Raw genomic sequence first — 26,864 nt, 5'->3', positions numbered from 1 at the left:
TGTTTATGATATTTATCAGAACACGTCCAAGTTGGAATGTAAGCTACTTGGTTTTATTTATTTATTTTTTTCATTTGGAAACGTCCTTTTAATCTGATTGTATTTACAAACCATCAATTTAAGCAGCTGCTGAGTATGATTTTGACCAATTGAGAAAGCCAATGGTCCTGCCTGGACTGAAGCAGGGATCTGATTTAGAAGCACAAAAACCTACTCAGGAGATCCGCAAATCCTTTCCAGAAACCTGGATATGGGATCTTATACCTGTGGGGTATGTATCTTACACTTTGACATTGGTGTATATACAAGACAGTCCTTTTCTTAATTATGCAGAAAAAATATTTTAAAAGAAATATTTTAAGTTATTCAGTGGTTAATAATATTTTTGTTTACTTTTTAAAATGCACAAATAATATTTTCTTCTTTCATCAGAAAATCAGGATCTGTGAAAGTTGAAAAAATGGTTCCGGACACTGTCACTAAATGGGCGGTAGGGGCTTTCTGCACATCCCAAGCCGGGTTTAAAGTGGCCCCCAAGACTGATCTCATTGCTTTCAAGCCTTTCTTTGTGAGCCTCACCCTTCCTTACTCTGTTATCTATGAGGAGATGTTCACTCTCAAAGCCACTGTATTCAACTACCTTCCCAAATGTATCATGGTAAGCCCCCTTAATGTGTTTACTTGCTTGTACTGGAGTGGTTTTGAAGGTTTGTAGTTAAAAAAAAAAAAAAAAAATCTCTGTCTTTTAATAAAGGTGAAAGTCTCGCTGGCAAACTCACTGCACTTCACGGCTCAGTCATGCAAAGGCTGCACTTACACTCAGTGTGTTTGCTCTGAAAAGAGCCAAACCTTCCAGTGGATTGTTACAGCCTCTGAACTGGGTAAGCCAGATACTTTGACTTCTATATGAGCAAACAGAAAATTAATTTTTATTTAAATTTGCTTACCCAAACTGAAAACTTTATTTATTTTATTTTTTACCAGGACATAGTATTTCATTTACAATAGGAATGTCTAAAAGGGATAGTTTATCCAAAAATGAAAATTCTGTCATCATTTGCTCACTCTCATGTCATTCCAAACCTGCATTAATTTCCGTCTTCTGCCGATACAAAAGATATTTTGAAGAATGTTGGTTATGGTTATCAAACACATAATGGAAGTCAATGGGAACTAAAACTGTTTGGTTACCAACTTTCTTCAAAATATCTTAAATATCTTTTCTGCAGAACAAAGAAAGACACACAGGTTTGGAATGATATGAAGGTGAGTAAATGATGAGAGAATTTTATTTTTGGGTGGACTTTCCTTTTACCACTTAATGCCTTGAATGCCACAGATTTGTTTATTATTGCAGGCCCCAGGGGTACTTTGTTTCTTCTGTGACTTAAATCCACTGTCACTGGTGTGCTTGTTTTACAGGAAAGGTGAACATTACAGTGCGTGCTGAGGCGGTGCAGAGCCTAGGACTGTGTGGCAATAAAGTGGTGACTTTGCCAGACAAAGGCAGAGTTGATACCGTCACGCAGAGCGTTCTGGTGCAGATGCCTTCCAAAATAAAACGTCATTAAATAATGTTATGAGATTGTTTTAAATATATTTTTTTTAATATACAAAAAAGAAATGATTGGGGAAATGATACTTTTATGCGAAATTAAAACACAAGTAGGTAACGGCAAGTGAGCGTCTAATGAGTGAGTCATTGAGTCGTTCATTCAAACGATTCGTTCAAATGGCTGATTCATCAGATGTTTATGCATGGGCTAATGAAACTTTGACTCAATTGATTCTTTTAAACCACTAAATCATTCAGCAATGAAAAGGATGGTTGCTGTGAGATGTGCTGTGGTTCTGCTGTGTCTTTCTTTGACATTTTTTTCGCTTCTGAAATAGAACGAAAGCAATACTGCGCCTAATGCCTGGAATACACTATGTGATTTTTGTCCCGACTTTCCACCGATTTACAGTCTGGAGAAGTTGACGCTAGTTGCTCAAAGTCAGGGCGAGTCAGCAGATTTGAGTTGACAGATTTCATAGAAAATCGTGTAGTGTATGATGGTCACAGACACAGACAGAGTTTGATTCTATCCAGTCTGAGAATATTAAACATGTTTGATATTTTCAGCTGATTTTAGAACGCATATTGTTTTCATTTGTTATGTGTCTCCTAGCAACAAGGTGCACATTTCTGCATGGGTTTGTTATGATCGGAACAACGTCAAAGTCTGCTAGTTTATTATCCTCAGTCGTGTAGTGTATGATGGCCAGTTTTCCTCTGTCACTGTTTACAAAGTTGGTAAGTGTATGATTCCTATTGTTTAAAAAATCTGTTCAGATTTTAAAATTTGTGTATTCCAGCCTTAAAATGTAAGTAACATAATATTTTTGAACTGTTTAATGAACTATTGAACAGCTGTGATGGTGAAAACGTTGTGTGATGTAACTAACTGTATTTTAAATATAAAAATTTTCCATTATGAATTTTTACCTCAGCATGCTGAGTTTCTTTTTGTGTGTGTGTGTGACACTTGACCACAAAACCAGGTTTAATTTTTTGAAATTGAGATTTAGACATCATCTGAAGGCTGGATACATAAATAAGTTTTCCACTGATGTATGATTTGTTAGGATATGACAATATTTGTCTGAGATACAACAATTTAAAAATCTGAGGGTGCAAAAAAATCTAAATAAGAAAATCACCTTTAAAGTTTTTTTTTTTTTTTTTTTTAATATCATGTAGGAACATGATCTTTACAGTATATCCTAATGATTTTTGGCAAAAATCGATAATTTTGACCTATGCAATGTATTTTTGGCTATTACAAATAAATCATCACTGACAAGAACAGCTTTTTCTCTGAGGCTATTCCACCTGAACAATGCATAATATCTCAGGACTGTACATATGTACATAAAATTTTTCATCTGCAAAATAGTACATTTGCACATTCATAATTCTTTCCATTTTCTCTATATTTTGTACGTAAGTCAATACATTTGCACATACATAATTCTATTTTATCAAAATTTGTATTACCAAATAGCTTAAATTACAGCCTGCAATGTACCGTGCAAGCAAACAGAATTTACAGTGTACCTGTAAAGTGCAGTTACTACACATTTGGTCAAAATTGAGTTAAGGCTTAAAATGGACTTTTTGACAACTGTTTTGTCTTGTGGCAAAGTCTCCTGGTTCAATTTTGTCCCAGAGAAACGAGAGTGTTTCAGAGAAACAAGAGTGTCAACATGTTTGACTAGCTGGCGTAAAAACTTTAAAGGCATTTTTGTCTGTTTCAGTGTTGGCGTAGTTACTGCACTTTGCCTTTGGAGGGCAGAGTACCTGCTCGTAGGTATAAGGGAACAATATACAACGCTTGGGGAATAAGGGGGTAATAACCTGCAAAATTCTAAAGCATTTATACTGTAAGTATTTTATAACTAAAGAGCACCTATTCTGAAATTACGTGGTATGTATAACACACAGACTGCTGTTTCCAGCTGCTCCCATGATATAACATAAATATAACAGCATAACACACAAACATACACCCTTGTTATATGTAGTTATTGTGTAAGTATAACATCTGCTGGTTGTAATTTAAAGTAATGCCTTGTTACCCTCTTGTTACCTGTAGTTACCGTGTAAGTGTAACAGCCACTTAAGTTAACAAAGAAATATTTGTATTATTTAACAAAATTTTAACAGAACTTCAACAGAACAGAATGCAGAAAATACAAATTTACAACCACTTATACTAAGAACAGCAAAAACAAACAAATCATATTCTAAAATTATTTTTAATAGGCATGCTGGCAATTTTTCCTTTTAGCTGTTGGGAGGAATCAATGATTTTTTGGAGATCTTCTGCATATCCCTGCAATATATGAGGGAGCAGAAAAGTTATCCCCCTCTGATGCAATTTTCACCTGTGTTCACAATTAGAGAAAAATACATTGCAAAAAAAATAAAAAACTGTTAATACTGTCACAGTTCTATCAGTTTATCTCATTGGTTTCTCCCGTTGTCTCACCCTGTTGATCCATGTGATTTGGTTTCACCTTCGTTAGCGTCATCCCGTCACCTGTCTTCAATCATTAGTCACCATTTATAAGTCCGTCTGTTTCTTGAGTTCACTGTCGGTCTTAAATGTTGTTACTACGTGTGTTCAACCTGTTTATATTAAATATATCATTTGTTTGTATCTCGTCTTGTTCCTGTTGTGGTATCTTATTGGCGAGATTGCTACAGAGTGAGCCACGCCCCTATGTGAGGGGGGAGTTGCCAATAAAAGTTAGTTACATACCTGCAACGAAAAAAAAAGAGAAAATTGTGTTGTAACAGAAAAGGGGAGAAAGGTGTTTATGTTCATGTAAAGATGTTATTCTGTTAGTAAAGTAACAATAATGATACGTTAGCGTAAAGATGTTATTCTGTTAGTAAAGTAACAATAATGATACGTTAGCATGTCATGTAAACACTACAGAAATTAATACAACTACATGTTGTTGAATAGGGGGGTCAAGTTCATTGTTTGGAAAGGGGGAGATGTTGTGGTATCTTATTGGCGAGGCCCCTATGTGAGGGGGGAGTTGCCAATAAAAGTTAGTTACATACTTGCTAGGCTGGTGTTCGGTGTCTTTTATATACACAGTAATACAACTGTTCCGTCCAGCACCTAACTATAGCAAATAAATTTCAAGTTTGCATAATATAAATAAGTAACTCCACTCTGATGGGCTCCAACTCACCTTAACCCCTATACCCTGGCCACTACCTTACACTATAGCTAACCTAACACATAGTGTTGTTTTATTGTATTTGTTCATAATTTGTTCATAAGTTACTCACCCCTATGTCATCCAAAATGTTCATGTCTTTCTTTCTTCAGTCACAAAGAAATTAAGTTTTTTTAGAAAAACATTCCAGGTTGTTTTTTCATATAGTGGACTTCAATGGTGGCCAGCGGACTGAAGGTTAAAAACGCAGTTTCAATGAAGCTTCAAAGGGCTCTACATGAAAACTACTCATTTTGTTCATTCAAAAATATTTTGGGAAGATTTATCTTTGTACGTTCAATAGAAAACTGGTTATAGTTGTGTTTTTACCTCAAAGGATGTTTTAATATATTTTGAATCAACTGCTATGTACTTACATCATAAAATAAGTACAATGTACTTATTGTGGTCAAATAGTATTGCAAAACACTTTTACTTCTATTAAGGTGTGATACGGGTAAGGTTAGGGACAGGTTTGGTGGTATGGGTAAGTTTAAGGGTAGGTTAAGGTGTAAGGGATGGGGCAACAATGTAACTATAAATGTAATTACAAAAAATAATTACAGATGTAATTACATATAGGTATTTTTTATATATAAGTACATGTATAAACATGTATGTACACAATAGGTGCATTGTACCAAATGATTAATTTAAATGTAAGTACATAGTAGTTAAGACCACCTAATGTAAAGTGGGACCGAAAATTACATCAGAGGGGGACAGCTTTTCTGCTCCCTCATATACTGTAGAGACAACTTTGCAAGCATATGCAAAAGATCTCCAAAAATTTGTTGACTCCTGCCCACAGCTGGAAAGCAAATATTGACTATGCCTATTAAAAATAAATTTAGAACATGATTTGTTTTTGTTTGTTTGTTTTTACTGTTCTTTGTACTTTGTATAAGTGGTTGTAAATGTTTTTTTTTTTTCTCTGTTCTTGGAAATGTCACGGTACATGCATCTGTTGTGTTTTTCTCTGTCTCGTGATCATGTGTTGTGTGTGTGTGTGTTACGTCATGCTCCCCAGCACGCTGCCAATCAGTCCTCCACAGGTGCATCTCATCATCTCCGGCTATATATACTCACCTCGTTTTCATCTCCCCTGTCGATAGTTCATTCTGGATTGGGTTCGTGTCAGGATTGTGTTGGTCGTGTCTTCGTCTCGTTGGATGTGTATTTCGTCAGTGTTCATCTGGATTTACTCACCTTCACGGGATCATCACGCCACGTCACCGCAGTCATCAAGCCCCTGTGTCACCCAGCCGAGAGATCTCACCATGTTGCAGTTTGTTCACCTTGTTTGTCTCAAATAAACATTCCTTTTCACTGCATTTGCTTCCTCGTCTCTGTTTGCACCGTCACAGAACTATCGACCAACAATGGAAGCAGCAGGATCCACCCGTCTCACTCTGGAGGAATGTCTGATGTCTTGTGTCTCTCGGCTGGAAGCCCAGGAGAAGAGCTCAACGGACACGGGAACGGCCGTTCGAGCTCTTGTGACACAGGTGTCCGACCTGACCCAGCGGATGCAGCAAATGCAACTTCCCGCTGCGCCGCCCATGCCGCCCATGCCGGCCGCTCCGGTTCCCCTTCCTGGACCATCTGGGGCTGCCCATCAACCGGAGCCCCGCCTTCCCCCACCAGAGCTGTACAGTGGTGAGCCGAACTTTTGCCGAGCTTTCCTCACTAGATGTACGATGCATTTTTCTTTACAGCCCCGCACGTTTCCTAGTGAGGAGAGCAAGGTGGCGTTCGCGCTCACCCTGTTAACGGGGAAGGCAGCCCTTTGGGGCACGGCGGTGTGGGAAAACCAAGACCCGTGTTGTGCCTCGTTCTCGGCACTTGCCGCCGAGATGAAAAGGGTGTTCGACCGCGCAGCCACCGGAAGAGAGGCTGCGCGGAGACTAACGGACCTCAAGCAGGGGGAGAGGTCCGTTTCTGATTACTCGATTGAATTTCGCACCCTGGCGGCGGAGTGCCGATGGAACGAGGAGGCGCAGTGGGACATGTTCCTGCATGGGCTGGCTGACCGCGTCCAACAGGAGATCTACGCCCTGGACCTGCCCGCAGACCTCAACGCCCTGATCGACCTGGCACTGCGGGTGGACGCTCGACTCTCCCGAGCCGAGCGGCGGTGGTTACCCGCTCGGCTTCCCCCTGGGGAGGGACTCCCATCTCGAGCCAGCGGCAGAGACGCGGTCAGCCCCTTCGACGATCACGAGCCTATGCAGGTGGGTCGGGCTCGGCTTACTCGGGAGGAGAGGGAGAGGCGGAGATCCCGTGGACTGTGCATGTACTGTGGGGCAGCTGGGCACTTTGCTGCCAGCTGTCCGGTAAAAAGGCAAGCCCGGCAGTAAATGTGAGGCTACTGTCGGGTGGGGTCTCCGCTACCAAGCCCTCGTCTAGATCTACCTCCACCCTCCTTCCGGTTAGGCTTGCATGGCATCATCACGACATCCGTTGCACTGCACTACTGGATTCGGGGGCGGAAGGTAATTTTATGGATTTTTCATTTGCTGTACATCATCATGTTCCACTCCTTCCCCTCAGCAGTTCCATCGCCGTCCACGCTCTCAACGGTCAGACTCTTCCCACCATCACCACCATGTCTGAACCCGTCACTCTCACGGTGTCTGGCAATCACCGTGAGAGTATTTCCTTCTACATACTGGACTCCCCCCATGCACCCGTCGTTTTAGGTCACCCCTGGCTCATCAAACACAACCCCAGGATTGATTGGCAGCTTAAGTCTGTGTCTGAGTGGAGCATTAAATGTCATGAGTCCTGTCTTGTGTCTGCTTGTTCGTCTGTTTCTGGTTTTGTGTTGCAGGAAAAGACGACAGATCTGTGTAACGTGCCCGCGGAGTACCTCGACCTGAAGGAAGTGTTCAGTAAGTCTAGGGCTGATTCTCTTCCTCCTCACCGTCCCTATGACTGTGCTATAGATTTACTGCCAGGTACGTCTCCGCCTAAGGGCAAATTATATTCACTTTCTACTCCTGAAAGAGAGGCTATGGAGAAATACATTTCTGATTCTCTAGCAGCCGGGTTCATTCGACCCTCCTCTTCTCCAGCGGGGGCGGGGTTCTTTTTTGTGGGGAAGAAAGACGGATCTCTGCGACCTTGTATTGATTACCGGGGGCTGAATAATATCACGGTAAAGAATACCTATCCTTTGCCGTTGATATCTTCAGCCTTCGAGAGGTTGCAGGGAGCGTCAGTCTTCACTAAATTGGACTTAAGAAACGCATATCATTTGGTTCGCATCAGGAGGGGAGATGAGTGGAAGACCGCCTTTAATACCCCCAGGGGGCACTTTGAGTACTTGGTCATGCCCTTCGGCTTGTCCAATTCCCCCGGGGTCTTTCAGGCACTCGTCAATGATGTGCTGCGAGACATGGTCGATCAGTTCATTTATGTCTACCTGGACGACATATTGATTTTTTCCTCTTCTCTCCAGGAACATGTGCAGCACGCCAGACGAGTGCTCCAAAGGCTGTTAGAGAATGGGCTTTTTGTCAAGGCGGAGAAATGCGATTTTCATGCACAGTCTGTTCCTTTTCTAGGATACATCTTGTCGGCTGAGGGAGTTCGTGTGGATCCAGCGAAGGTTCAGGCTGTGGTGGATTGGCCAACTCCGGATTCCCGTAAGGCCCTACAGAGGTTTCTGGGATTTGCCAATTTTTACCGACGGTTCGTCCGCAATTACAGCCAACTAGCCGCGCCTCTGACAGCCTTAACCTCCCCCAGAACGACGTTCAGGTGGTCTGACGCAGCTGAGGCTGCGTTTACCAAACTGAAAAGCCGCTTCGTTTCAGCTCCCATCCTTGTGACCCCTGATCCTTCACGTCAGTTCGTGGTGGAGGTTGACGCGTCAGAGGTGGGGGTAGGTGCGGTTCTCTCACAGCGATCGGCCACAGACGACAAAATGCATCCTTGCGCGTTTTATTCACATCGTCTGTCACCTGCGGAATCAAATTATGATATTGGTAACCGGGAGTTGTTGGCAGTCAAGTTGGCCTTAGAGGAATGGCGTCATTGGCTAGAGGGGTCGGGGGTACCCTTTATTGTATGGACCGATCACAAAAACCTTGAATATATTAAGACTGCCAAAAGATTGAACTCTAGGCAGGCTCGGTGGGCACTTTTTTTCGGACGTTTTGATTTTACTCTCTCGTTCCGCCCGGGTTCCAAAAATATCAAACCCGATTCCTTGTCGCGTATTTTTGACCACACCGATCGCCCGTCTACTCCCGAGAGTATTTTTCCTGAGACGCTTATCGTTTCAACTCTCACATGGGAGGTCGAAACGAAGGTTAAGACAGCCTTAGAAGGGGTAACGCCCCCGGACGCTTGCCCGCCGAACCGTTTATTTGTGCCAGAGGAATTACGGTCTGAGGTTATTCAGTGGGGTCATTGCTCTAACGTAGCATGTCATCCAGGAGTCAATCGTACCACACGTTTGGTCAAACAACGGTTTTGGTGGCCTCTTATGGCTCGTGACGTTCGCAGTTTTGTTTTGGCTTGTTCAGTTTGCGCCATTGGTAAGACATCTAACAGACCTCCAGATGGACTCCTTCAACCGCTGCCGGTCCCTTCGAGACCCTGGTCCCACATCGCACTAGATTTTGTCACCGCCCTCCCGCCCTCCCGCCCTCCCAGGGCAACACGGTAGTTTTGACCGTGGTGGACCGGTTCTCGAAGGCGGCCCATTTTATTCCCTTGCCCAAATTACCCTCAGCCAAGGAGACAGCGGTAACTGTCGTGGACCACGTCTTTCGGTTACATGGCCTCCCGACGGACGTGGTCTCTGACAGGGGACCCCAATTTGTATCCAAATTTTGGAAAGAGTTTTGTAAATTACTGGGGGCCACTGTTAGTCTCTCTTCGGGGTTCCATCCTCAAAGCAATGGTCAAACTGAGAGAGCCAACCAAGATTTGGAGAGAACGTTGCCAACAACTCTCAATGGTGGAGTACGCCCACAATTCGTTACCAGTATCTTCCACGGGCCTATCCCCATTTGAAGGTAGTATAGGGTACCAGCCACCAGTTTTTCCCAGTCTGGAATCCGAAGTCGCGGTCCCCTCTGCCCACGCCTTTGTCCAGAGGTGCCATCGCACTTGGACTAGAGCCCGTGAGACTCTGCTCCAAGTGAGAGAGTGCACCAAGGCTAAAGCCGATCGCCACCGGTCTAAGCCTCCCGTATACGTCGTCGGTTCCAAAGTGTGGCTTTCTACAAAGAACATTCCTCTGCGTTCCGTCTCGAATAAACTTGCTCCCAAATTTATTGGCCCGTTTGCTGTCACCAAGATCATTAGTCCGGATGTTACACTTACACATTAACTACAGGTAACGAGAGGGTAACAAAGCATCACTTTAAATTACAGCACGCAGATGTTACACTTACACAGTAACTACAGGTAACAAGAGGGTAACAAGGCATCACTTTAAATTACAGCCTGTGGATGTTACACTTACACATCAACTACAGGTAACAAAAGCGTAACAAGGCATCACTTTAAATTACAGCCTGTGGATGTTACACTTACACATCAACTACAGGTAACAAAAGCGTAACAAGGGATCACTTTAAATTATATAGCCTGCGGATGTTATACTTACGCAATAACTACAGGTAACAAGAAGGTAACAAGGCATATATATATATTAGGCTTTTAAAGTTTTATGTGATAATTTATGTGAAAAATTTAACAACATATGAAAATGCTAAAGTTAACAAATATTCTGTGATTAAATTATCTAAAACTGTGTCTGTGAATTATGAAATATTGCATGTGTATTATAGTCATGTGCATTTTTATTTGTCTAGTCCTTATTTAAAATTGCATTTGGTTTACAATTAACAGATTTGCATAGATTCAAACACTGTCCAAGCACTTGATAAGAAATATAATCCTCATTAATATTTGTGTGGTTGAGGTTAAGAGGTTAAATCTCACTGTATAAGATGAGGAGTTGTGCAAGATCTGAAGAATGGAGGAGTGGTGAATGGTTCCTTTTGTCGAGGATGTTTATGGTATATATATAAGAAATCAAAAAAAAAAAAAAAAAAAAATCACGTTGAGCAGGAAGTGGGAAGAAATACACCTCACTAATTATCCAGTCCGTTACTGAATCACCAAGTTGGAGGTGCAGATTGTCAGAAATAAAAGTTTTCCTCACCTCATCTTACACCTGTGAGAATTCACAACCTCTCAAATATAGTAGATGCCATGTGTTTTTATTCATGCATGACACAATCCCAATATGTTTCAAAACTTTTGATAATGTATTCATCAAAATTTAAAAAAGAGCATTGTCCCACTGAATGTAATTTAGTACATTTCTGGAAATTTAATGGACATTTGTAATGGTTTTATGTTGTGCCGCATGATATTGCAGTTTGTTGTGCAGTTTTGCTGTGCATGTCATGTTAAGTCACACCTTTAACTGTCAACCAATAAAAGTAATTATAAGTAATTTTATGCACATATTGATTGTACAGGGCTCAGGGCGAGCTGTCAATGGATCAGGAAAAGAGGAAGGAGAGTAAATAGACTGGTATGCTGACCTGCCCCCTCTCCTCCCTTCTTCTTCTGAGCCCTCTGTCACTCCTGTTCCCACATCCAGCCCAGAGTGGGCTTCTGTTTTCAAATCCATCCTGAGAGGGCTACCATTCCTGAGTTTAGCCCAGAGAGGGCTCCTATTTCCCTGTCCAGCCCAGAGAGAGCTCCTCTTTCCAAATCTAGCCCTAAGAGAGATTTTAGAGAGAAGTCCTGTTAAGAGAGGGTTTCTGTTCCCAAGGACAGCCCGAGAGCCCAGAGGCTCACAAACGCCTGCCCTCCTGCTCACTCCTGCCTCCTCCTCCGCTGTTGTCTGGCAGCCCCTAAGCTCACCCTCAGCCCACCATCTGTGCGGTGGCTCCACCATGGCTCCTAACTCCCTTCTCTCCACAGTGGCCCGGCAGTCCACTGGCTTCGCAGGGCTCCCTCGTCCCTCAAGCTCCACCTTGGTCTGGTGTCAACTATCCTGCACCTCGGGACTCCACTCCTCCGGCTGGGCCTCGTCGCTTCATCCCTTCCTTCTGCTCCACCTGGGTCCTCAAATGTTGCTTCGTTCTTCCGCGTCGGTCGCTGGAGCTGGTAGTTCCACCTCGGCCCTCCGGATCATCCTCCTCACCCTGGCTCAGTAGTGAACACACATCGTGAACACACAACCAGAGCAGTGAGCAGCCATACAGTAGTCAACATTTGAAGTGGATCAAAAAAGTTAATCAAAGTTGTCCTAAGACATGAACAGGTATTGTTATAGTTTTAGGATAACTTTGATTAAAGGTTTTGATCCACTTCAAATGTTGACTACTGTATTGCTATCGCTGCAGCACCCGGGGAGCAGTTGGGGGCTCGGTGCCTTGCTCAAGGGACCTCAGTCGTGGTATTGAGGGTGGAGAGAGCGCTGGTAATTCACTCCCCCCACCTACACTGTAAACAAAATCTGTAGAAATTACAGTATTACTGGCAGCTGGTTGCCAGTAACTTACTGTAGATTTAAATTTATGCTATTTACTGGCAACAGTTTGTTCAAAGTTAATTGAACATTAAACATTAACAAGTCTTTATCTTTACAGAATACAACTAAAATAACAGCCTCATGCAAAGCATTCTGGGAACCAAAATCTGAAGGAAAAAAAAACAGAAAAAGGTTGATGAAGGTTTCTGGTTCCCAGAATGCTTTGCAGTAGGTTGTTATTTTATAGTTTTATTCTGTAAAGACAAAGACTTGTTAATGTTTAATGTTCATTTAACTTTGAACAAACTGTTGCCAGTAAATAACATAAATTAAAAATCTACAGTAAGTTACTGGCAACCAGCTGCAGAACTACAGCAAATTTTTTACAGTGTACAATCCCTGCCGAACCTGAGACTCGAACCTGCAACCTCTGCAAGGTTCTGTATGGAATACAAATATTGAGTAATATTTGGAATATTATATTTTAGTATAGATATATGTGACATGTAGAAGAATGAGAGAAAATATCCTTAAATCTTTTTCACACCCTATTTATTTATTTTATTTATTTACTTTTTACTTCCAAAATATAAGGTGTATTTTTTTTTTCAAGTTTATTACAGTTTTTAAAATATAAAAATATTTATAGTTTAAGATGTTTAAGGAGCAAGGGTTAAACGTCATTAAAATAAATAATGACTGCCTAGTAAAGTAAAGTAAAACAAGCGAACAAACAAATAACAAAAGTATTTCATTATTTTATTCAATTTTTTTAATTGTTTGCTTTTATTGTTTCACTTACTATTAAAAGTTTGCAGTACTTTTACTTTGGCCTTTATTTTATTTTAGTTTATTTTATTTTTTATTTTTTTTCCATTTGATTTAATTTTATTGTTTGCAATGCATAAAATTTCTGTGTATGTTTATGTTACATAAATCAAATGATTAATATAGCTTGTCAAAGTAATCTTTGCAAACAAGAACACAAAAAGTGAAACTCGTTTAGCTTCTTTGCAACTCTGTCCAACTACTTGTTACACAAGACAAGAGCAAACATATGTTGATCCCAAATTATAGTCCTCTTTATACCAGTTGCTCAACTTTCCTTCCCTCTGTGTGGTAGGACAGGGAGGAGGCAGATGTGTATAAAAGTGTGCTCTTGTATGACAGGATCAGTTAGCAAGTTTTCTGTGCATGTACCAGACTAACTGCTCAGGATGCTGCTGTCGCTACTGCCGCCGCTGCTGCTGCTGCAATGGTCGTTAACTAGTGGAGAAATCGATCCGTAAGAACCTTTATAATATTATCTTCACAAATACCAGATAACAGAAAGTAGATTAATGAGCAAACTGCAGGTAGAGGACCAGACGAATGTCTTTTACAACTACAGTAGGCACTGATGAAAAGTTTAGGACAGCTGCACTTAATGTTTTCACACTTTAAACATTTTATTTTATGTTGCAAGCATTATGAGGAGCATTTTGGTGATCATATTTTACATTAATTAATATTATTATATGCCATTTTAGCTGTTGTATATGCGATTTAAAGTAATATTGGCCAATTCAACAGCTCAATAACAAAAAGACAACACAGTGTCACCCATACAAACGCAAAACATTTAGGTTGTAAGTTGGAAGTTCCGTTTATGATGTTACAGAAGATTTCTGTTTTCAATAAATGCTGTTCTTTTGAACTTTGTGCTCATCTAAGAACCCTGAAATAAGATATTTTTCACAAAAATATTAATTATCAAAATCTGTTTTGAATGTTGATAATAAGAACTATTTTTAATAATTGATCATCAATAATAATTGATATAAAATGAGTATCACCCTCATATTAGAATGATTTGGATCATGTGACACGCAAGACTGCAGAAATGGCTTTTGAAAATTCATCTTTGCCACCACAGGATAAAAAATTACATTTTAAAATATATTAAACCAGACAGAAAATTGTTATTTTAAATTGCAATACTATTTCATATTATTACTGTTTTACTGTGTTTTTTATCAAATAAATGCAGCCTTGGTAACTTCTTTCAAAAATACTAAAAATCATAATTATTCTAAATTTTTGACTGGTAGTCAAAAAGTAAAATATAAATTTAAATATTATATATATTTAAAGTATATTGTTACATAACGCTATATGTATTGGCTAAATAAATATAATCATTTTTATTTTTAATTCCAAAGTAATTCATAATAATGGCACATTTATACCTCACCAACCAGAACATGAATTTCACTTCTTCAACTATCCATTAACCCAAAACACCCTTAGGCTCATGCAACACTAAACCTTGACATTGCATGGTTTATGCATTTATGTTATGTATTTCTTTGTGTTTTGTTTTCTTCCATCAGATATCTGCTGAAAGCCACTTCCCAAGCGGTGAGTGGCACCACAGAGACTTTCTGTGCACAGATCCATGAGCCCAAAGAACCGCTGCCTATAGTGGAAGCTTTGAGGACTGACAATCTCAACCTGACCATTCTACAGTAGTTTAATGATCCCTGCAGTCTTGATGTTGCTTTCAAACCTATAGTGTACAGGCTGTAAGTGGATTTATATGCTCAATATTTTTTTGATTTGTATCTTCCAGGTCCCTGTAGTCACTGAGGATTCTGTGACATCCCTGAACAAACCCGCTAAGATCCTCATAAATCCCCAAGAAAATCATATTTTCATCCAAACAGACAAGCCTATCTACAAGCCTGGACAAACACGTAATACATCTCTTTATACATTATTGCAAAAATAGCAAGTATTGCAAAGAATGTCAGTACTTGTGACAGTATTTGTTTTTACATTTATTAATATGAGCCTGTGAGTTTTTCAGTATTACATACTGTATGTGCTAATATTTGGTCTCAAATTTTTTTCTTCCCTAGTTAAATTTCACATTGTGTCTCTGGATTTCAATTTGTTGCCTCATAATCAAGTGGTAATTTTTTTTTTTATGTATATATATATATATATATATATATATATATATATATATATATATATATATATGTGTATATATAAGTTATATATCATTGTTCTTTTGACCTAACTGAAATTACTTTCTTCTGTCTTTCTCTTGCAGTTTCAAACTGTAGAACTTCAGGTAAAATCCTTCAAGCAGCCATGACCTGTTTACTTTAATTAAATGCAACTTTATTTCACTGTAGGCTTTTTCCTTGTTTCACTGTTGTTTAGGACCCTTATTCAAATCGCATTGGTCAGTGGTTAAATCAGACCACAAGGATTGGCATTTTGGATCTGTCCCACTCCATGTCTCCAGAAGCCACTCAAGGTTACTACACGATCACTGCTAAGGATGAGAAGAACCAACAAATATCACAACGCTTTGAAATTAAAGAATATGGTCAGAATCAGAATATAACATTTGTCAGTCTAATGCTGATCAGCTTTTAATGTGCACATTTTTTTTTTTATATTTTTTTTTCCACATGTATCTTTTAGTTCTGCCAAAATTTGAAGTGAAAATAGATTTTCCAACCGTTTTAACTGTCAAGGATGAAGAGGTCATTCTGAAAGTTTGTGGAATGTAAGATTACAAATAATGTAAATTTCTTTGCAGATAAATGAAGTGCATTCCTGTGTTTCAGTGATGTGTTCAGCCTGATAAATATTTTTTTATTGTCTTTAGATATACTTATGACAAGCCTGTGCTGGGGTCTGTGAATACTGAAGTGTGTGTGCAGAGCAATTATTACAAGCCCGTTTTCCCTAACAAGCTTGATGTATGCAAGAAATATTCAATGATGGTGTGTTACTCTCTGCACATACAAAACTAATACCTTTTAGTCTTGCAATCCTAAAAACACTGTACTAATTAGGCATTATTGCTCTTAAACACCTTTATCATAAGGTCCCAATTCCAAGAAATAGCACAGATTCTTTTTGTGCAATTTCTTAGTAAACAGCCTTTCTGATATTTCTGTTTTATATGGTCTACAAAAGCTACAATTTTAAACCATAGACAATCACCTTGTGAAAAAGATGTGTGCTTAATTGTATTAAATGTGCACTTGTAGTGTACTTCAAATCTTACAAGTACATTTTTAAACTACTGTAATTTTTTTTTTTTTTTTTTTTTTTTATGGTCTATATCTACATATTTTAGAAGTCTGAATAACCTTTTCATTCTTATTCATGCAGGCTGACAAGACTGGCTGTGGGTCACAAGTGATAAATGTGTCAACATTTGGCTTGTCTTCAGGAGGATCTTTTCAAGTGAATTGTAACATGACAGAGTCTGGAACAGGTGAGGATGTAAAACAAACAGCTGTTGTCCAATTGTATTTTCCAAAACAGAGTAATGAAACATGGTATTTTGTTTCTTTAGGGATAACCATGCAGGGTTCTACCTCAGCTGTAATTATCTATGATTATGTCAGGGTTCACTTTGAGGACACACCAGATACATACAGGCCTGGCATGGACTTCGAGGGAAAGGTAACAGCTAGCTTGAGGTCATTTGCCACTAATTATTGAGTGAATGTTTCAAAAGTAACTCTACAGTACCATGTGTTTTTACAACCATTCTTATAAAAAGTTACTAACTGTAACATAACTGTTATTTTTGTCTGACTTTGTAAAATGCAACATTAATAAACAACCTGTTTAGCAGTGAAAACATTTAGCAGTTAGCATAGCCATATTGTGTATAAGAAGTGTTGCTTTTGTTTGTAAGTTAATTATTTTGTTTTTCTCCATTTTTTTTTTTTTTTGTATTATTTACAGATTGTGGTCACTAATTCACAGTCCAGACCAATGGAAAATGAGCCGGTGATTGTATATGCACTTTATGGTGGTAAAAAAGTCAATGTGACACTGACGACAGACATCAGTGGTACTGTCGACTTCTCCTTCAGCACTTCGGATTGGTCAGAAGAAACCGTGAAATTATGGGTTAGGGCATTTTTTGTTTTATAACATGAATGTATATTTACAGTATCTTACAAAAGTGAGTACACCTCTCACATTTCAGCAACCATTTTAGTTTATCTAAATGTTTATCTAAACTTGAATATATTTTAGAGTAGTCAATGTGCAGCTTGTATAGCAGTATAGATTTACTGTCCTCTGAAAATAACTTTAACTATTGTCCAGTATTTCAATATTTTGTGTTAGCACCATTTATGTCCGGCACTACCGTAATCATCCTGGGCATGGAATTGACCAGTTATTTTCAGGGGACAGTAAATCAATACTGCTATACAAGCTGCACATTGACTACTCTAAAATATATCCAAGTTTCATTTCTATAGTATTGTCCCTTGAGAAAATATAATAAAATGGTTGTTGAAATGTGAGGGGTGTACTTACTTTTGTGAGATACTGTATATAATTTGGCTGTACTGATGATTTGCAAACTTTTTTAGGCTAATCATAAGGGAGGTAAAAAACGGCCTGATTCTGAAGCTTATACATATTATGCATCAGGCTACCACGATGTAAGACCCTTTCACTCTGAAGACAACAGTTTTCTGCTATTGACGTATGCTCCAGAGAATCCCAGCTGTCACAATGAAATAACAGTGATGGTCAGATACACCATTGATGCCAGTGCTCTGAAACTTGGCCAGACAACCTTGCAATTCTCTTACATGGTATGTTTTATTTTTCCATCAATTGATCGGTTGTTTTATTGCTCAACAAGCTTTTTTTTTTTGTAAGGAAGCATGATATATCAAGTGCCATATTGGTATATCATATTTAAATGTATTTGATTATCTGAGTAGATTTATATTGGAAACTTATATTATATATAACCTTCATATTATATACATGCTATTGATTATGCTAATTTTCCCAATTGTTACATTTAGATTAATGCCCTCTTACACAAACACAAAAAATATATTGTGGAAATGTAATTTTTAGCAAAATATGAAAATAATGGGCAAGACTGGACAGAATTTTCTGTGGTTTCCTAACTTCTTTTGGGTGGAGAAAACAGAATTTTCCCTTTAAGGTTTTTTCTTGAAGCTCTATCTTGTAGCTATTACACAAGGAGATTATGAAAAAAATCGCAGTCATACAGTAATTATCTTCCTGCAATGCAGGTCTTATCCAGAAGCGTAATGGCTCAAATTGGTCTTCTGTCTGTGAATGTAAACAGCAGAAATGGCGCAGGTACACAGCTCTTTTACATTAGCGATCAGTTATTGTCTAAGTATATTTTTTCGGTCTGTGTACATTGTGCTTCAGCATGTGTCTTTTTTGTTTTGCTCTCTCACTTTCATAAAAGTAATCACAGGGGACCTGAAGTTCACATTGAATGATCAGCACCTTTTGGTTCCTTTCGCTCACGTGGTGGTTTACACAATTCTTCCCTCTGGAGAAGCTGTGGCAGGCAATATTTTAATCCCTAATCAAGCATGTTTGTCACAGGTCAGAAAACCACACATGAAATCTAATTTCAGAGGTCAATGCAAAGCTTTTAACGTGTGATGAGAGCATGCCTGTGCTTTTACAGGTGTCCTTAGAGTTCTCGTCTTCCACCGTAGAGCCTAAAGAGATGGTATATTTTATCCTGAAAGCCAATCCTGGCTCCTTGTGCTCTGTGCGGGCGATTGATCAGAGTGTGATGCTGTTGAGACCAGAGGCCGAGCTGGATGCAGCTACTGTATGTTACACCATAATTTACATTACATCTACAACGGAAAAAAAAAAAAAAAAAAAAAAAAAATATATATATATATATATATATATATATATATATATATATATATATTTTTTTTTTTAATTCAGATTTGATTAATTGAAAAAAAATAATAAAGATACCTTTAATAATAAGCAAGTTTTAAACTATCAATAAATTTTTTTGATTGTATTGAATAATTGTATGATTTTACCCGATTGAGAAAGCCAATGGTCCTGTCTGGACTGGAGTTTGGATATGGTTCAGAAGAAGAAAAACCTACTCAGGAGATCCGCAAATCCTTTCCAGAAACCTGGATATGGGATCTTATACCTGTGGGGTATGTATCTTACACTTTGACATTGGTATATATACTGTATACAGTATAGCCCTTTAAAAAAACATATATATATATATATTTGAAGTTATTTAGAGCTTAATAATTATTTAACACATTACTAACTTAATAATATTTTAAAAAATATTTTTAATTAATATTTTCTTCTTTTATCAGAAAATCAGGATCTGTGAAAGTTGCAAAAATGGTCCCGGACACTGTCACTAAATGGGCAATAAGGGCTTTCTGCACATCCCAAGCCGGGTTTAAAGTGGCTCCCAAGACTGATCTCACTGCTTTCAAGCCATTCTTTGTGAGCCTCACCCTTCCTTACGCTGTTATTTATGAGGAGATGTTCACTTTCAAAGCCACTGTATTCAACTACCTCCCCAAATGTATCATGGTAAGCCCCCTTGTGTTTACTTGCTTGTACTGGAGAGGTTTTGCAAGTGAAAACATTTCCTGTAGGCTGCCACTCTACAAATCTCTGTCTTCTAATAAAGGTGAAGGTCACGCTGGTAAACTCATTGCAGTTCACAACTCAGCCATGCAAGAGCTGCACTTACACTCAGTGTGTTTGCTCTGAAGAGAGCCAAACCTTCCAGTGGATTGTTACACCCTCTGAACTGGGTAAGCCAGATACTTTGACTTCTATATGAGCAAAAACAAACAAAAATCAAATTTTTATTTCAATTTGCTTCCCCAAACTGAAAACATTATTTCACTTATTTACCAGGACATAGTGTTTCATTTACAAAAGGGATAGTTTATCCAAAAATGAAAATTCTATCATTTGCTCACTCTCATGTCATTCCAAACCTGTATAAATTTCTTTCTTCTGCCGAAACAAAATATATTTTGAAGAATGTTGGTTATGGTTATCAAACACATAATGGAAGTCAATGGGAACTAAACTGTTTGGTTAGCAACTTTCTTCAAAATATCTTAAATATCTTATCTGCAGAACAAAGAAAGACACACAGGTTTGGAACGATATAAAGGTGAGTAAATGATGAGAAAATTTTATTTTTGGGTGGACTTAATGCCTTGAATGTCACAGATTTTTATTTTTTATTTATTACTGCAGGCCCAGGGGTACTTTGTTTCTTTTGTGACTTAAATCCACTGTCACTGGTGTGCTTGTTTTACAGGAAAGGTGAACATTACAGTGCGTGCTGAGGCGGTGCAGAGCCAAGGACTGTGTGGCAATAAAGTGGTGTCTTTGCCAGACAAAGGCAGAGTTGATACCGTCACGCAGAGCGTTCTGGTGCAGATGCCTTCCAAAATATGACGTCATTAAATAATGTTATGAGATTGTTTAAAATATTTTTGAATATACAAAAAAGCAATGATGGGGGAAATTATACTTTTATGTGAAATTACAACACAAGTAGGTAACGGCAAGTGAGCGTCTAATGAGTGAGTCGTTCATTTAAACAATCGTTCAAATGGCTGATTCATCAGATGTTTGCGCATGGGCTAATGAAACTTTTCAGCTGATTCATTCAAACCACTAAATCATTCAGCAATGAAAAGGTTGGTTGCTGTGAGTTGTGTCTTTCTTTGAAATTATTTTCGCTTCTGAAATAGAACAAAAGCAGTCTGCAATACTGCGCCTAAAATGTAAGGGACCTAATATTATTGTACTTGCTTATTAAACTGTTTATTGAACTATTAAACAGCTGTGTTGGTGAAAATGTTGTGTGATGTTGCCTAACTATCTGTATATTAAATATAAAACTTTTACATTAAAAATACATTTTTACCTCAGCATGCTGAGTTTCTTTGAGTTTCTGTGTGTGTGTGTGTGTGTGTGTGTGTGTGTGTGTGTGTGTGTGTGTGTGTGCACCTGGTATTCATCACGTTGTGGGGACCAAATGTCCCCACAAGGATAGGAATACCAGTAGATTTTGACCTTGTGGGGACATTTCTCAGGTCCCCATGAGGAAACAGGCTTATAAATCATGCACAATACGTTTTTTTGACGAAGTAAAAGTGTGCACAATCTCCTGTGAGGGCTAGGTTTAGGTGTAGGGTAGGTGTAGGGCGATAGAAAGTACGGTTTGTACAGTATAAAAACCATTACGCCTATGGAATGCCCCCATAAAACATGTAAACCCAACATGTGTGTGTGTAAGAGAGAGAGACCCTTGACCACAAAACCAGGTTTAATTTTTTGAAATTGAGATTTAGACATCACCTGAAAGCTGGATAAATAAGCTTTCCACTGTTGTATGATTTGTTAGGATATGGGAATATTTGTCTATTTAAAAATCTGAAATCTAAGGGGGTGTAAAAAAAATCAAGTAAATCACCTTTAAGTTCTTAGCAATGCATGTTAATAATCAAAATGTATTATTATTATTTTTTTAATTTACAAAATATCATAAAGGAACATGATATTTACTTAATATCCTAATGATTTTTGGCATAAAAGAAATTTTTTTATAATTTTGACCCATACAATGTATTTTTGGCTATTACAGATAAATCATCACTGAGCGGCATTAGAACAGCTTTTTTCTCAGGTTATATTTCACCTGAACAATGCATAATATCTCAGGACTGTACATCTGTACATAACTTCTCAAAACTATTCATTATTCTTTTAATTTTCTCTATATTTTGTACATAAGTCAATACATTTGCACATACATAATTCTGTTTTATCAAAATTTGTATTACCATATAGCTTAAATTACAGCCTGCAATGTACTGCGCAAGTAAACAGAATTTACAGTGTACATATTAGAATAATGGGCCGTTGTTAACAAGTAACTATGCAGGAAGTAATAGGTAGTTCTACATTAACACTTAATTTAATACTATTAACTAATATAGAAGCAAGATTAACTAAGCAGTAGGTAAGTGATAATTTTGGACAAAGGTAGTCCCTTATTAGGTATTTGATAATTACTAAAGAAAAAATTGTCTTTGAGAACTACTTGTGAACTGTGACCAATTCATAAAGAATAACTAATTAATTATCACAACAGTAAGATTTATAAAATCAACAATTAGGTTATTTGTGCAAACTAATTTATGAACACCACCACCATCACCGGTTGAAATTGTGACTCTTACCAAAATATGACTGGATGTGTTCTCTGTTCATTTCAAAAAAACATATAATATAATTTCTTTAATTAGGATGTAATGCCAGCAATGATTTGATGCTCATGATTGGATTATTTCACTATTATGAGCTGCATTTAGTTCAATGTTCAATGTTTTTTTTAGTATTAGTATTAATAGTATTCTGGGGCAGGCTTCTCTTTAGTGTGATAGTAAATAATTATGTTCTTTTACTTCCGTAATGAAGACATTAACTGCATTTATTTTGTAAAGTACAAAAACATTTTTCACAGTACAATGTCTGAATATCACTAGTGCTTCAGTGCAAGTTTACTGTAAATTACTTGTAAAATCCATCTTAACCCCTCAATAATAACTCAAGTGTTACCTTGTCAGTCCCCATGAACTACTAGTGTGTTCTGGCCCATTATTTTAAAGTGAAAAACATCTTAACCCTTCACTAATAACTCAAGTGTTACCTTGCTTGTGGCTATGTATATTTACTGTGCCAAATTTATTTTAAGAGTTTAATTTTACTTTAATTTTAAAATGTCCCCCAAACATAATACCCCCAAACATAAACCTACCAATTTTATAGCAAATATGCAAATTTATCATTTCATTAATAAGCGATTTAGATAGCCCCCTTAACCTACCTGGCAGCACACAGACAAGACAGACAGGTAAGTAACGTAATTTGAGTTTATTTATAGATAGCAGAGCGAGAGATGAAAACTTCACAGGTATCCAGGAGGTGAGTAGCGTAGATGAGATGAGGTAACTGCAGAAGGTAATCGTGGGTAATGTAGATCTTTACGTGGCAGATGCGGGAGCGCTGAAGCACGGCTGGATACACACACACACACCGCAGACGGGACTGGAGACACGAGGAATGCAGGACTGGAATACAAGACAGACAGGTAAGTTCTTTCGACTAGATCAATAATTGTGACTTCAAATGAAGAGACACAATGAGTCCGTGTACAAGCGAAGAGCCCGGACAAAGACTGAAGTGCGGTGTGTGTATTTGAAGGGTGAGTGATAATCATGTGCAGGTGGTGCACATCAGAATGCTGGTGATTGAGATCGTTGGGTGTGACTGGTGCTAGAGCCTGGCCAATCCGTAACATCACCCCCCTCCCCACGGCCCACTCCTGGGGGCCGAATTCTCCGGCGTCGAGGTGGTCTACCCCTTCCTCGAGGTGCTGGATAGTTTGGGTGAGCCGCATGGAATTCCTCGATGAGTGTGGGGTCCAAGATGTCGTCACGAGGTACCCAAGATCTTTCTTCCGGTCCATAACCCTCCCAGTCCACTAGGTATTCGAGGCGACCACCACGACGCCGGGACATCAGGATCTCTCTGACGGAATAGATGGTGCCTTCTTCCACTGCCATTTCAGGAGGGGGTTCTTCTTGGCCAGGCTCTGTGGAGGGAAGCAGAGGGTCGTGACAAGGTTTTAGTAGTGAAACGTGGAAGGTGGGGTGAATCTTGTATTGAGGTGGAAGTTGCAACTTGTATGTGACTGGGTTGACCTGTTCCATGACAGTGAAGGGACCAACAAATCTGGGACTGAGTTTCCTGGAGGGCAGGCGCAGGCGGATGTCCCTGGTGGAGAGCCAAACCCTTTGACCCGGAGTGAAGATGGGACCTGAAATCCTCCTCCGGTCCGCGATGGTCTTCGCTCTGCGCACTGCCCTCTGAAGATGGTGATGGGCATTGTCCCAGACTCTCTCGCTCTCCCGGAACCAGTGATCCACTGTGGGCACGTCAGATGGTTCTCCATTCCACGGGAAAAGTGGTGGTTGAAATCCCAACACACATTGGAAGGGCGTAAGACCCGTGGACGGCTGCCGCAGGGAATTCTGGGCGTACTCTGCCCATCCCAGAAACTGGCTCCAGGAGTTCTGGTGACCATGGCAGAAGGTCCGGAGGAACCGCCCCACCTCCTGGATCTTCCTCTCGGTTTGCCCGTTAGTTTGCGGGTGGTATCCGGACGAGAGGCTTACGGTCACACCTAGGAGTCTGAAAAAGGCCCTCCATACGCGGGATATGAATTGTGGTCCTCTGTCGGACACGATGTCCTCGGGGATTCCATAATACCTGAATACTTGATTGAACAGGCATTTGGCGGTCTCAAATGCAGTGGGTAAACCTTTCAATGGGATAAGGCGACAGGACTTGGAGAAGCGATCTACGATGACCAAGATACAAGTGTTTCCCTCTGAGGGCGGAAGATCGGTCATGAAATCCACTCCTAGGTGTAACCAGGGGCGGTTCAGGACAGGCAAGGGATGGAGTTTTCCCGCAGGTAGATGGCGAGGACTTTTGGCCATGGCACACTCTCGACAGCCTTGTACGTACCGCCTCACATCCCTTGCCATGTTGGGCCACCAGAAACGATCTGACAACAGCGAGAGAGTGTTGTTGGTCCCTGGATGACCGGTACCTAGAGAGGTGTGAGTGGTATGTATGAGATTTACCCGTTGTGACTGTGGGATGTATTGGCGGCCCGGAGGGCAGCCCGACTGAGCCCTGGGTTCGGGAGTGGCGACCGCTGGAGGGGATGTCCATTCGATAGGACTGACTATGATTTCAGAGGGAAGGATATTGGTAGGAGTATCTGAGGTCTCTTCAGGTTCATGTAGACGAGAAAGGGCATCCGCACGGATATTCTTTGAACCGGGGCGATATGAGATGGTGAAATGAAAGCGAGAGAAGAAAAGAGCCCACCTGGCTTGCCGAGGGCATAATCGTTTGGCATCACGGAGGTACTGCAAGTTCTTGTGATCTGTTATGACTTGAAATGAATGATTGGCTCCCTCCAACCAATGTCGCCACTCCTCTAAGGCAAGCTTGATGGCCAGTAATTCCCGGTTTCCGATGTCATAATTCCTCTCAGCCGGGCTGAGCTTCCTCGAGAAATAGGCGCATGGATGGAGGCGTGCAGGGGTACCATGGTGTTGAGAGAGTACGGCTCCCACTCCCGTGGTAGATGCATCCACTTCAACGATGAACGGATGGTCTGGGTCCAGATGGGTAAGAAGTGGAGCTTGAGTGAAGGCTTGTTTTAATTTTGTGAAAGCAGCAGATGCTTCTGAGGTCCAGACAAGACTTTTCGGGTGACCTTTGAGGAGATTGGTGAGTGCATTAGTAATCAGACTGTAGTTCTTTATGAATCGACGATAAAAGTTTGCGAATCCAAGGAATCTCTGTAATTCTTTAACGGTTTTGGGTTCTGGCCAGGAAATGACTGCGTCCACCTTCCCCTCGTCCATGCGGACTCCATGGCGGTTGATTATATATCTGAGGAAATGTACTGATGGTTGATGGAAAGAGCACTTCTCCGCCTTCAGATACAGCTGATGTTCCCGTAATCGTTGAAGGACCTCCGCAACGTGGTGGCGATGTTCGGCCTCGCTCCGGGAATAGATCAGGATGTCATCTATGTACACTACGACTGACCGATGGAGGAATTCCCGGAGCACTTCATGAATGAAGTTCTGGAATACGGAGGGGGCGTTTACTAAACCGTAGGGCATGACCAAATATTCGTAGTGGCCAGTAGGGGTCACGAAGGCTGTCTTCCACTCATCCCCCTCACGTATCCGTACCAGATTGTAGACGCTGCGGAGGTCCAACTTAGTGAAGATACGAGCTGATCGGAGTTGTTCCAGGGCCGCAGGGACGAGAGGAAGGGGATATTTAAATTTGACAGTGTATTTATTGAGGGCTCTGTAGTCGATACACGGCCTCAACCCTCCGTCCTTCTTGGTAACAAAGAAAAAGCTGGATGCCGCTGGAGAAGTGGACGGCCGTATGTACCCCTGATTTAACGCCTCCTTGATGTATTCCTCCATGGCCTTGGTCTCGGGAAGCGACAACGGGTAAATCCTCCCTCTAGGCAATGGTGCATCGGGAACCAGGTCAATGGCACAGTCCCATGGCCGATGAGGAGGCAGCTGGGAAGCTCTCTTGGGGCAAAAGACATCACTGAACTGGGAGTAGATCTCTGGAATCTTGACAGACTGCTGGGTTACAGGACTCTCGACAGACGTGATATAGACAGGGATGGATTTCTTGACAGGACGTGGAGCCTCAAGACAGCATGTATGGAAGCAATTCTCACCCCACTGTAGTACTTCACCAGTGCCCCAAGAGAGGATAGGATCATGCTTCACCAGCCACGGGCGCCCTAGAATGACATCGATGGTGGCTTCCTCCAGAACCAGCAATTGTATCCTCTCTTTGTGAAGTATACCAATTTGCAGGTGAATAACCTCCGTCTTTCGTTGTACTTGTGTCTGTGATAATGACTCACCAGTTATTGAGTGTATTTTGTATCTCGTAGTCGTGGGATGGGTGCGGAGCTTGAGCTGGCGGCAGAGGGACCCCGAGATGAAGTTGCCTGCTGACCCGGAGTCAAGGAGGGCTGTGGCAGACACAGAAAAGGAGGCAGTAAACAATTGGATATTGGTAGTCAACGGGTGTAATTTTT

At 40.2% G+C, this 26,864-nt stretch overlaps 2 protein-coding genes across 2 annotated transcripts; both read left to right on the top strand.

Annotated features, from left to right (window-relative positions):
- Positions 1-132: 132 nt before the first annotated feature.
- LOC141285470 (alpha-2-macroglobulin-like) lies at positions 133-2,487 on the top strand. Its single transcript, XM_073818478.1, has 4 exons — positions 133-271; positions 433-658; positions 755-881; positions 1,423-2,487. The coding sequence occupies exons 1-4, from the start codon at positions 162-164 to the stop codon at positions 1,569-1,571; spliced, it is 612 nt and encodes a 203-aa protein (XP_073674579.1). The 5' UTR covers positions 133-161; the 3' UTR covers positions 1,572-2,487.
- Positions 2,488-13,475: 10,988 nt separating this feature from the next.
- On the top strand, positions 13,476-21,063 carry LOC141285434 (alpha-2-macroglobulin-like protein 1). The gene is made up of 19 exons (XM_073818451.1): positions 13,476-13,577; positions 14,665-14,692; positions 14,904-15,027; positions 15,193-15,245; positions 15,390-15,410; positions 15,503-15,671; positions 15,770-15,854; positions 15,957-16,074; positions 16,469-16,574; positions 16,656-16,765; positions 17,054-17,221; positions 17,695-17,922; positions 18,379-18,448; positions 18,564-18,706; positions 18,792-18,941; positions 19,184-19,296; positions 19,471-19,696; positions 19,797-19,923; positions 20,445-21,063. Exons 1-19 carry the CDS (start codon positions 13,510-13,512, stop codon positions 20,582-20,584), a joined length of 2,247 nt encoding a protein of 748 aa, XP_073674552.1. The 5' UTR covers positions 13,476-13,509; the 3' UTR covers positions 20,585-21,063.
- Positions 21,064-26,864: the final 5,801 nt, after the last annotated feature.

Source organism: Garra rufa, chromosome 14 (genome assembly GCF_049309525.1).
Source record: "Garra rufa chromosome 14, GarRuf1.0, whole genome shotgun sequence".
Classification (NCBI taxonomy): Eukaryota; Metazoa; Chordata; class Actinopteri; order Cypriniformes; family Cyprinidae; genus Garra; species Garra rufa.
The sequence above is the reverse complement of the archived record's forward strand: the minus strand, read 5'-3'. Positions and strand labels throughout refer to the sequence as shown.

Bases quoted from the DNA above. Each gene is read 5' to 3' on its own strand.
- LOC141285470 (XM_073818478.1), top strand. From the start codon at position 162: ATGGTCCTGCCTGGACTGAAGCAGGGATCTGATTTAGAAGCACAAAAA. The intron at 272-432 runs GTATGTATCTTA...TTCTTTCATCAG, and splicing joins TGGGATCTTATACCTGTGGG to AAAATCAGGATCTGTGAAAG. The intron at 659-754 runs GTAAGCCCCCTT...CTTTTAATAAAG, and splicing joins ACCTTCCCAAATGTATCATG to GTGAAAGTCTCGCTGGCAAA.
- LOC141285434 (XM_073818451.1), top strand. From the start codon at position 13,510: ATGCTGCTGTCGCTACTGCCGCCGCTGCTGCTGCTGCAATGGTCGTTA. The intron at 14,693-14,903 runs GTGAGTGGCACC...TGTATCTTCCAG, and splicing joins TGAAAGCCACTTCCCAAGCG to GTCCCTGTAGTCACTGAGGA. The intron at 19,924-20,444 runs GTAAGCCAGATA...CTTGTTTTACAG, and splicing joins TGTTACACCCTCTGAACTGG to GAAAGGTGAACATTACAGTG.